Source organism: Nyctibius grandis, chromosome 6 (assembly GCF_013368605.1).
Source record: "Nyctibius grandis isolate bNycGra1 chromosome 6, bNycGra1.pri, whole genome shotgun sequence".
Lineage (NCBI taxonomy): Eukaryota > Metazoa > Chordata > Aves > Nyctibiiformes > Nyctibiidae > Nyctibius > Nyctibius grandis.
This window is the reverse complement of record NC_090663.1, coordinates 48,339,878-48,352,460: the sequence shown is the minus strand read 5'-3', so window position 1 is coordinate 48,352,460 and position 12,583 is coordinate 48,339,878. Positions and strand designations below refer to the sequence as shown.

Genomic DNA, 12,583 nt, shown 5'->3' with positions numbered 1-12,583 from the left:
GCAGAGGTTAACAATCTTACATTTACTACCCTTACTGTGCTGTAAAAGTGTAAACTGACGCAATTTCTGTGGGCTAACAAGTGTGTTTCAAGTTCATTTCTATGGAAACTTTCTTCTGCCTTGTAGTCACATTAATTATTTTGAAATTAAGTATTTTGCTTCCACCTCCAGCACGTATTCAACTTCAAGTGTGAGATGGCCTAGTTCACTGAACTATGGCCACTATGTGCTAGTTCTTGTAATAAAGAGGAAATCAGGACTATGTGGAAAGCAAAAGGATTTTTCCAATTAGTGTCAACAAAGGCATATGTTTCAATTGCTTCTTTCCTCACCCCCAGACTCCTGAAATAATTATTCTAATTGGGATTTATTGGGAAGGGAAAATAAAAACACTTTTGCATAAGAATTAGAATTTAAAGGCTGTGGATAATATTAATTTGCAGAAGATAAATAGAGGTTGTATGTTAGTGAGGAAAATGTCCCAAACACTTCAGAATGATGAGACATTTAACAGCTGAAAGACTCTAGTTTGACCATGGTTAAGAATCTATTTGACAACAGGTTAAACAAACAGCTGTCAAAGTTGGTATAACTAGACAACAACCTGCATCAGAACACAGAAATAAGTTTATTTCTGTCCCTATGCATATAGAATTGTTACTATCAGCCTAATAAAAGTCTACTTTCATCCGATATTAATTTAGAAGATTTAAGTAATTTAGGAGGCTCTGGGAATGAGAGGAAGAAAATCTTTATATTCCTCTGAACCATGATGATCCAGTAAAGCACTAAATCTTTTGCTTTGCTTTAAACACAGTGAAAGTCTAATTGATTCCCATGTTAGACACACACTAAAGTGCTTTGCTGTATTGACACTCAGTTGCATAAGAGGCAATTAAATATTTAGATAAGGGTTCTCAAGTATATAGTTATTGAGAAATTGTATTTACCTTTAGCAAAATTAGCATGCCTAAATATGTACATGTGTAACTACTGCAACATTCATTCACAATACAATGCAATGCCACGTAGAAACATCTAAGTTCATTCTTTTACAGGAGTTCAGCTAAGGGTAATTTATTTTGTTGGCAGGCAAACAGGAAGCCTGGGGAGGAACACTGCAATATTACATGTAACATCCAGATATTTTCTGTAACACTTCTAGTACCTAAACTGCGCTGCAGAATTAGAAATGTTCCTACACTTTAGCAAATGTTTGGCAATGAAACAGGTCTACTGGGGTTTTACTTATCACTTGAACAGCTAATTCAGAAAACCGTAAAGAAATGGGAGAGGTTTAAGCAAGCATGTATTTCCTTTAGGTATACGCTAAGAGAAAAGTAATGGAGATTTTATTAGCGATAACTGCTGTAGATGCGAAAGGCTATGTAAAGCCACCTCAAAACATGCAGTATGCCAGCATCTCTGATTAGTACAATTATATGACAGTTAAAGAGAATTACTAATGAGTAATTTATGACATGAACTCTTACCACTAAACAATCACATAGTGAACTTGACGAAAATCTGACCCTGGGACAGAACTGGGTTATTTTCTTATTGTGATTTAGGGAAAACAGATTTTCCAAGGAGGCTTGAGGGAGATATGATATTCTTCAAAGTTGTCTAAAGCTTCATAGTCAATGAGTTTTTTCAAGAACATACTACTATTGTAGTTGTAGTAGCATATGCAGACAATTCTTCTAAACATGTGTTTTATCCTTCTTTTAGGAGGAAAGTAATCTTAAAGGGTTTTTTCAAAATTTCAAAATTTTTTACAGAATACCATTTCTCAATTTTTTTCTTTTTTTTGGAATGCAGAGTGAATGATGTCACTATGAGTAGGAAAACATAAGGATATATTTTTCCAAATATTTCTGATTTCTCTTGCAGGAATAAGGACTTAACCACCATATGTGAGGGAAGATGTTTCCAGCATTCAGGAGAATAAGTAGAAATACTGTTGAATTTAATGGGCAAAATGGCATGCATGTGTACAAAGCTTAATTTCTAGCTATATATTTACCACAGCTACCCACAAACCAAAGATATCCAAAGGACAAGTCTATACCTACTTTAAAATGAAAATTATCAAGTAGTCTGCTTTCCTGGTCTCTTTTTTTTTTTCTTTTTTTTTTTGAGGCAGGGAGGACATAAGTGTTATGCTACTTTAGGTTTGAAATCTACAAAAAGGAAATGAGTTTGACTTATCCATCCTGATCATTACCACATTTCAATAAAAATAAACTTAAAATCTAGGCTGCACTTCAGACCAATAAAATTTTAACAGTCTTCTTAAATAATCAGCTTTTGAATTAAACAGCCATTAAAAAAGCTCTTTGGCTTATTTTTGGCTGTATCAACCTAATTTCACTTAAGCAGCACAAATCAAGGTATGATTAGCTGTTCAAAGCATAATTATTCACACTAAAATAAATCTTGCTGCTGAGTACAGCAGCCTTTGACATCAATAATGATAACTGAAGAGGCAAATTCCATTGAGAGAGTTCTGCTGTTATTTCAGCTTGCTTTAGGTATTAGGGAAAAAAAACAAAGTGTATAGTTCATGGGTTATTACGTATTTCAAGGTCACTCATTCAAATCCAAATAATGAGAAAAAGTTATTATTTTTGAAAGGTGATAGATCATATGGAACAAGTCTTAATGTAGTGGCTAGTACCAAGTGTTCCTGTGAGAACATGCATCACATCAGCTAGCAATTTGATTAGCAGTAAAGGAAAAACAACAAAAGAATAAACGGAAGTGGAGAATACACTACTGTTTTTATGCATGCTACACCTGGAAATTACTCCATAAATGCACAGAATTTGGTGAAATCAGCTATAAATCTGTTAACAATAAAATTATTGAGACTACTTATAGGAATTCTAAGTTGGAGCATCAATCATCTCTCCTAACTTCAGTGGAGCTGTAAGAGTGTTTATCAGGATAGGGATTTGCCTCATGATAGCTGACAGTTTAATATAGACAAACATCCAGTGGAGAAAAATAAACCATTAAAAATAATAACTTTAGATCTTATATTTAATAGAGAGAGAATCAATCCCTGATTCACAGAGACGTACTTAACTGGGGGGGAGGGCAGAAAAAACAACAACAAACAAACCAGAAATAAAGAGTAGAGAGCTGTTAAAGAAAAGGACTGGGAAAAGAGAAACACAGCCAAAGAAAAGAAAGTGTTTGAAAAGTATACAGGGAATATTCAATCTATAAGAGAGATTGAAAGTTTGAATTTGATCAAGGAAAATACAGGAAATTTTGAGTCCACCATTATAAGCTATGTATGAATTGAGAAGATATGTCTCAATTTATCAAGCAGAAAACACTAAATAAGAAATTATTATTTAAAGAAAACTATAATTGAGAAAACACTACAAATAAATTAAAAAAAATAACTTGCCTGAAAACCGAGGAGTTTTTCACTAGGCTTAATATGTCTCTGAAATTCACATTCCACTGGTTGTATTACTTTGATGCCATCTTCATAAAAAACATAAAACATGTTCCCAATTCCCAGACCTTAGGACAAAAACACATTGAAATGTATAAAATTAAACAATGACAAAAAAGTAAATCCTTGTCTTGAACTGAAAACCTCATCACATTTTTGGTATCAAATCAATTTGTTAATGCATGTAGTGCTAATACAGCTAATCCTATGGGATCTTGTGTTGTAAAACTAAACCAAAATTGTTACATTGCTCAGAATGAATTTCACATAGTTTTCTCCATTGGCAAGACAGTGTCTTTACGAATACAGAGCTAGAAATACATAGTTTGACAGCTGCAGTAACGAAAGTGATCTTGTGAAATCATCTACATTGAAATGAAATATAAATTCTCCCTGTATTCTTACTATTTTTTTTCTGAGGGATGAAAGAGTTAAAGTAATTTCTGTATGACATTGAAAGAGAAGTTCTGAATCTTTGTTATAAACCCTTATTTGACCTTTCTTTCAGTCAGAAAAGGAAATATTCTCTATTGTATTTTATTGGAATGCCAGAGGTGGGCAGATATTCATTCCAAGTTTGAAGGGCCACAAACGTTTATAGAACTATTCAATCCTTCTACCACCATGGTGCTGAGTGAGAGGCACAATGTAATGTTTTGTGGAGAGTGCAGGAACCAGATCTGTAGCATGAAGTCTCATAATACCTGTGGTCATGCTCATGACCACAAAAAAAAGAACATTCTCGTTAGTTTACCATGTGCCAATTAAGACAACAGCTGTTGATTTGCTATCTGGATGCTATGCTGGATGATCAGTTCATATTTGTAAAATTCTATGAAGAAAATCACAGTACTCATAAAATTACCATTATAACCAACTCTGACAGCTAAACTGTGGGCTACAATGACAAAAATGTACACGTATCCTGGGTACAGGGCCTAAGTTTCCACTTGACATAACAATATTCGGTATAGGAACACAGGGGAATAAAAACCATGAAAAAGAAATTTGAGTCTGAAATTCTGCTTATCCTAAACTCTGAACGACAACCTATGTTAATAGAGGGAGAACACATCTTAATATCAAATAAAATAATGAGAACATTAAGCTGGGGAGGTAAGTGTGTGTTTGTGTGTAGATGTATGCACATACACACACACACAAAAGTTCCCAGTCCCCATTAGGAACCATATAGGTAATAGAGTCATTTAAAAAGTAATAACATGTATAAGGTTGTCAAGCCATGCCCAAAATAAGCAAGTTCAATTATCTTTGAGAAATCTTGCTGAATCATTTCCTACTTCTGGCCAAGTTTTCCTAAAAAGAAAGAAAGGACAGTCTCCAAGCAGGGTTTTCCTCATTTTATATCAAATCTATCTATTAATAGGTTACCGAAAAGTAGGAGGGGAATTTGTCTATGCTGCATTCCATGTAGCATAGAATCAGGCTCAGGTTTAAGGAAAACTTACCAGTCATGTCTTTTCTGAGCATACGGTACACTAAGGGCAATATGCCCACTCTGGACAATGGGAAACTTTTGGATGCCTTTGCAGGTAAATCATATAGCCTATGTAAGATAGTATGTCAAGGTTTTTCTTTAAAAAATGCCTGACATTGCATCCTGTAAGAACAGCTGGAATCTGTGGATAAGCCTGACTGAAGTTAGGCCGCCCCTACCAGTGAACACAGTGTAGACATCTATAGCTGAGCAATGGGCTTATTGTATCTTAGTGATAAATAAATACATGGAGCTGGCTGGTGACAAACCAAGGTTTTCCCTTCTCCCTGGTCTCGTTAACTAAAGTATATTACAGTTATTAGCAGGGTAAGTAATACCAGAATGTGAGTAAGTAAATCAGCTGACAGATCCAAGTAATACAGACTCCTAAAACTCCCTCCTCATTTTCCAATACTCCAAACCAGGCTTTCCAATGTACAGATAATGTTCGTGCATAGTAACCTAGCCCAAATTTTTAAAGCTTTATTTCCAATGTCTGGATAGTAGTGTTCACCAAACTGTTCCTCAAAATCAGTGAAGGAGACAGTAAAAGATGTCCCTCTTCAATTTCAATACTGCGTTAGGGAAGTCAGTTCACATAAGGAACCTTTACCTGTGGATCCAATGAAATAATCCCCCCTTCCAAGTTCTTATGACTCCAAAACTCTTCCTTTGAGCATGTGTCTACAAATATCTGTACAAATATCTAATCTATACAAATATCTAATCACTTAGGCAAGCCACTTCTTCACAACTACAGGAGCTATTCCTCTAAAGACATCTGACCTAATTTTGCAACCCTCCCCCCACTAAACCAAAACCAACCCAGAACATTTATAATACAGTGCCAGAAGCAACAATAAATGCAGTTATATGTGCTTCATTTAGACTGAATCTATATTTAAAACTGGCTAAGACTGATTTGAAAAAAATGGTGGTGGTTTTGTTTTTTTTTCATAAGGATTAATATATAGATATATTTATGCATGTGTATGTATTGTATTATTATTATTTTGATTACCTTCAAAATCGTTTCAGATTGCACATATTGTTTTTACACTTACATAAGCAAGCAGTTGTGATAAGGCTTTGTTACCCCATATACAAATTTGCATTGTAGGCACTAAAGCCTATCTATTGTGTCACAATCTTAATGCATACTAATCACCCATCCCTCTCTTCCTATCAGTTTATACTTAGATAACAGAAAATAACTGAGTATGTATGGCCCAGAGAAGTTAGCGGTGATGCTTAGTGGCATCTTTGGGGTGTTGCTCTCTTGTAAATGAATTCTGACATTGAAACCAGTAACAATATTTGTTGGAAACACAAGTATTGGCCAATGAGAAACACGGGAGAGGTTGACAAAACCTGCTCTAGAAGATGATATTGTCACTTCACATTCTCAATCTCCACTACAAATTGGTTTCTGTTAAGTTTCACAATAGTCACAGAGAAATTTGAATGTCTTTACCATAAACACTCTGGTCAAAGCTACTATTTTTAATTGTCTTTATTGTCACAGAATTTAAGTTTTCCTAAGTACTTTCTAACCACTGAAGGCAACACAGGACTTGACTTGAAAAGACAATCCTCTAAAAAGTCAAGGGGGTGCCAATCACGTTTTCAGTTTTATTCAAGATAAAACACAAGATAAAATACAAGTCATACCTTCCCAATCAGCGGTGAGAATACCACATATATGAAAACTTTGGTGTTCGAATCTTGTTGTATATAGTTTAATTGTTAACAGTGGAATTGTATGAAACTCTGAACACATCATTTGTACTCTGTGAGGCCAATAGAGCAGGAGGTTCATAGCTGAGCTCCACTATAATCAGGGAACTGGTTGTTTATGCCAGTTGAGCAACTGGTAAAACAGGAACATAAAAACTAAAACTAGTTCATATTTGTAAACACACTGGGAAATGCCAAAGATTACTATGTAATTAGGCAAATGAAATATCAAATTTTTGAATCTTTAAATTAATTTAAAATAAACCTTTAAAAAACTTGCAGAAATACCATCTGCAACATGAATTCATAGTGAAGCCTGATCCACTTACAGTATTATAAATCTTCCAATGGAAAGAATTGAAACATTTCCTATTCCTGAAATACATTAATCCCTAAATTGTAACTTTAAAATAAGAACAGGCTACTTAGAGCAATGAAATGAAAGCTCATGACAACACTTCGATTATGGTAATTTTCTGCAATATGCTTTATGAGATTATCTCATGTATATGAAAATTAATACCTGTCTTTGTCAGTAAAATATGCTTTCCATGCTTTCTATGTTATTAACACCTAATACTGTCTGTATTTATATTTATCCATCGGTTGGTCACAAACCACAAACCTCCATTCCCCCTCCCAACATTTACAAACCCTTCCTGAGTAGAAGAAGAAAATGCTTTGTCTCATTAAGCAACAACAGGTACCTCAATTTTAATTAAACTGTTTAAGTTTATAATTTTTTCAAGTAAGAATGATTCATACAAGATCAATCCCAACAGCATATAGGCTGATTGGTTGGAAGCTTTCTCATGTCAGCAAACAAGCAAAAGTTAAAGGTCTACATTTTAAATCTGAGCTTCTTGTTGTATCCCTTTGAGCAACTGTCTGAAATTTTTGAACAGCTTATTTCCTTCTCTCTGCCCAAAAGGAAAAGCAGTTCACAAAGGCATGAACATTTGAAGGATTATTTTGTACTATATTTTTTTCTTTAAAACAAATCCCTCAAACGTTGGAAGCGGGAAGGTAATTACTGTAACTGTAGATTATGAAAAAAAAACCCAAAAAAAACAAAACAAACACACAAAATTAACAATAGATGAGTATTTCATCATAATATAGAAAATATGAAAAAAGCCATCTGTATTAGTACCTTGCTCTCGCCACAATATGTTTGCAACTGCAGCATGTAAGAGAGAGAAAGAACAGAAAACACAAATGAACCAGAAAAAACATGAAATGATCTATCAATTCTGAAATAATTGTGATGCTTTAATCTCTGATTCACTAAAATACTTCTACAGGTAAATCAATGGAAACAGTGAATTAACAATAAGATTAAATAAAGTTCTCTATGTCACGTGACAAAATTTTGATTATCCATCATAGTTATTTGAGTTAGGGTAAACCCCTTCATCCCTCATTACATTCCCCCCCACCCCCCAGTTAACTCCATTAGTCTTTATCAATAGTGTGTTTCATAATCCATTACAAAAAGCATGTGGAGTTTGCATACACATAAATTATGTATATTCATTACAGGTGATATAATTTCCACAATTTCCTTTAAGCACTGGACTTTGAAGAGGTTTATTTCAGGACATAGTTATGAGATAAACACATAAAGTCAAAATGCATACAAGATATTCTTCTGTATTGCTGTAACACAGCTGTGCTACCAAAGTTGTCATGCTGTATAATTTTTGTCATCATCTTTGGAAGACTAAGATGGGAACTATAAGATGGCTTGGTAACCAACTAAGTGTTTGTTTTTTTCCATGAAAACATAAATTGTATTTGGCCATCTTGTTTATAATTGGATTTTAGACCTTTGAGATCAATGAAAACTAATTATCCTAATATTGCACTTTCTGCCTGGGGAGAATAAAAAGAAAGCAAATATAATTTTGTAAATTTAAAATATTTAGAGCTCAGCATGCCATGGAATAAATTGTTTAAAACACCGTCACTGAAAATCAAAGTGTTTTGTAAAGTAATGATCTTAAGAAATAAAGAAAAATTTAAAAGAAAGGAGTACAAGACAGAGAACACATAGACTTAATGAAATTGTGATGCTCATTGAAACACAGTGTTGCAAAAGCTAAAAACGTTCATGTGCTTTAAAAAACAGTTTAGAAAAAGTAATGAAAGACAGATGATTAAAAATGATGTTGGTACACAAAAGTCCCTCAACTGCTGACTGCTCAAGGTTGAGAGTAGAAACAGGAACAACTATCACTCCAGAAAAGTCCCAGACGATATTATGATTTTCCCAAGCATCTTTTATTGGGCACTGCTGAAGACAGGACCAAGACAGGCTTTTTGCCTCATGCAGTGCAGCATTTCTCTCATTCTTGTTCTCTGAAAGAATATACAGTGTCCCAAATATGTAGAAGGGTCCTTGGAAAAAGCATCAATCTACTTTCTGACAAGCTGATGATTCAGAGGCTTAGGATAACAGAGCTACTGGGCTTTTGTTTTTTCTCTCCCTGTCCTCTACTACTTTTTGTCTCCTATTTTTTTTTCACAAATTGTCTCAACAGTCACCTCAGTCTATGACCTTAGACACAGTATTTCAACTGTGTCATTCAGTTATCCCTTGATAAAAGGAAGGTGATGATTACTTTTTACCTTCAGTGCTTTGAAGTGTACAAAAGGGAGATCCCCATATAAGTAGAAAGTAGCAGTAATACTGTTGAAGTGATACTGAATACTATAATAAAAAAAGTTCCCCTTTCCCAAAACAGAACCTCAGTGCAGCTTTCAAACATGCTCAGTCTGTGTTTTATTATCTTTAAACCAGCTTAATTCTCTGGACTATTATGTGTGCATTCTTTTCAAATCCCATCCTCGCCTTTCCTTTAGTATTTGAACCATTAGGATCCAATAAACTGCCAAGATTAATGGGGTGTGCCTTACTTGGGCTGAGCAGTAAAACTTTACATCAGGAGGCAGAATTTCTGTTGAACTGCTGCTAAGGTAAAATTGAGTCAACATGTTTTAAATTTAATTCTCAGTCATCTACCTTTATACTTGGTCTTCTGATTTTGAGTTGTTACTTTCAGAAGAGAATAGCTTTGAAGGAAGTCTTGACTACATTGGCTGAGTATGTGTCCTCCAGACACCCAGCTGCTCTGAATGAAATGTCTTGGTAACTAAATTGCTAACACCAGTATGACTCAGATTTATATCCAGGGCTGACAGCACAAAATAGATTTGGTTTACTGTATATTTCAGTGGCAGACATGAACAGAGTATTTAACATGTCTCTTCTAAATAACGTTTGGCTGCTTATGTTTAAACTATTTGATCATTCTTCTAAGCTAGACCTGTGACTATAAATCTAATATTTCATCTCATGATTGCAATTTATGTTTTATTGATAGCTATTATTTTTTAAATAAAGACCTAATCAGTAGATCATCAGTACCGCAACTACAGAAAGAATGGGCTGAAAGGTTCAAGAGATCTTGAATTATTTTAGTTTAGACAAGAAGAAAAAGGTGTTAATTTGTATAAAAAGAACATTTAAGAGAGAACTATACCCTTATGGCTTTAGAGCTACAGAAAATGGTTTTTTTTTCCACTGTAGGATGAAAGCAACTAAAGTCTCCCCAAAGATATTCCACGACCACCACAGTGCTTTGCAAGCTAAGGTACTTATGTGTGTTTCCCTTTGTGGAAGTGTTAAATTGGTCATTTGCACTGTGACAGACAGACAGGAGGAGGAAAGAAACAGCGCTGGGGTATGCTGCAGCTGATTGACCTCTGGGTGGAATTGGTGGCACTGATCACAACCTTTGGGCCTGGCAGTTCAGCCAGTTTTCAATTCACCCCACTGTCCTATCCACCATGGGTACATCTTCCCTGCCAGAGGAAGACTTCCTTCCCAGACTTTCCCACTGGTCTCGCATTCCTGGGGCCAGTGTTGCCAGTAAAGACTGACGTGAAGAAGACCTTCAGTACTAATTGTACTCCTTCCATGTCCTTTGTCATCATGTCCCCTTCCACACTCAGCAGCAGGCCCATATTTTCCCTAGCCACCTTTTTGCTGCTGTTGTTTCTAGAAGCCCATCTTTAGCCCTTTATGTCCCTCACCAGATTCAGCTCCAAGTGGGTTTTGGGTCTTCTAACTTTATCCCTGCATGTCAAGACAGCAGCTCTATATTCAGATGACAGTTCTGTGTTTGTCTCTCTCATCTTATATAGTCTTTTTTCTGCAATAAAGCAAATTAATTTCCCCAGGGTAACCTCGAGGATTTTCTTTAAAGTTAGTTTTCTCTTCATATTGTGAGGGAAGAACTGAGTAATATATGGCACTTGAAGTCCCATAAATGTAGCCATAAAGTTCTACTTTTCATCAGTCTTTTTTCTAGGGGTGACATAGGAAAGAAAATAAAAAGTAATTACAATTATTCAACTGTGTGGAACTACACAGCATCAAATGAAATGATTTAAGATGCTAAGTACAGAACACATTAATTTGTGTTAATGCAAAATGATATGTATGGTTCTAAGCTTTGCTCAAAAAATAAAGGGGGGGATAAAAAGAGTACTTGAAAATCACTAAACTTATTTTTTAATCAGTCCTATCATTTGTATTCAAGAAAGATGTCCAGTCTTAAGATGAAGACTGCAATGGTGGAACATCTGTACAGATGTACAACATCTGTAGATGGAAAGTATGCTAAGGAACATAGTGTTTACCTTCCTTTTGGGTTAAGTAAAAATTAACATCTTCAGCCACATCCTATACTCAGTTCTCACACATTTATAAACTTCAAGATGTAAAAATTCATAATTATTGATAGATGTCAGTAAAATTTTCTGATTTTAAGACAGAACACCACCATCTTCTCTTGTGTCATATTTCCCTGATTTATAAAAAGAATTCAGACAACATACAATTATTAAATAATATCAGGAGATGTACTGGGAGCCTTGCAGAAGACATTGTATTCAAGGAGTTAGTGACCTTGAGCAGGCTATGTCTGCTACACTGGGCTGTGTACTTAAGGCTTGAGAAGCCTGTGTGTTAGCACAGGTAGCTGCTGCAAGGGTATATGCTGGAACGCCCATAATAGCCTGCACTGCACACTAGTGAGTGTTATGATAGAGATAACATTGCAACCTGTCAGAAGATATATGGGTTTGTTTGTTACACAAGATAAAAGCCACTACAGTATGGGAGGAAGAGGGAACCTCTCCATGGATAGGATCTGCGCAGTTTGCTGTGTGAAAATCCATCCGGAGTTCATCTGATGCCACATGAATGCATGCAGGGTGACCAGCATTTGAAGGGATGTAAGATTTACTTGCTCTCTATATTCCTCTTTTTATTCTATCTTATTAAAGCAGCTATTTTATTACACCATTTGTTGTTGGGCCCTTTATATTGACATCCAAAAAGAACCCTGCACCATGCCTCTCTCTCCCTGTCCCCCACCCAGTGCAGAACAGGAGAATCCATGTTTTCTTGAAAGAGTATTTTTTTCTTTTTTTTTTTTTTTAAGCACACTTACAGCTCCATAAAAATCACTCTTCATGGTCCTTACATAGCTATTCTATGCTTTTGTGCTCAGACCCAGCCTTTGATTATGAGTAGTTAACATCTGAAAGCCTACTCTTCATATTTGTTACAATTTTCTGTGTTGGCTGAATGGTAATAGGTTGCACATTTTTCAGGAAACTCTGTCCTTAGTACTTCATTAAATTCTGCAGCAGACTGTAACAGCAGTACAGATTCTCATCCCCTTTGGATGGAAACAACAACTGCAAAACCCCATGGTACTTCTGTTACTAAATGAATAAGAGGGTACTACAATGTCACTTTCCAAATAAATTCTGTATCCTACTACTTCTTATCATATCGTAAT

General features: G+C 35.2%; 1 protein-coding gene across 3 annotated transcripts in view; it reads right to left on the bottom strand.

Annotated features, from left to right (window-relative positions):
• FSTL5 (follistatin like 5) overlaps window positions 1-12,583 on the bottom strand; it is a 322,017-nt gene that overhangs the window by 39,029 nt on the left and 270,405 nt on the right. For 2 of the 3 annotated variants that reach the window (XM_068403643.1, XM_068403644.1), the window contains exons 10-11: window positions 7,861-7,887; window positions 3,422-3,540 (exon numbers count right to left, since the gene is read on the bottom strand). In XM_068403643.1, coding sequence (XP_068259744.1) covers window positions 3,422-3,540; window positions 7,861-7,887 — 146 coding nt within the window. The remainder of the gene's footprint in view (window positions 1-3,421; window positions 3,541-7,860; window positions 7,888-12,583) is intronic. The other variant, XM_068403645.1, reaches the window with a different exon arrangement.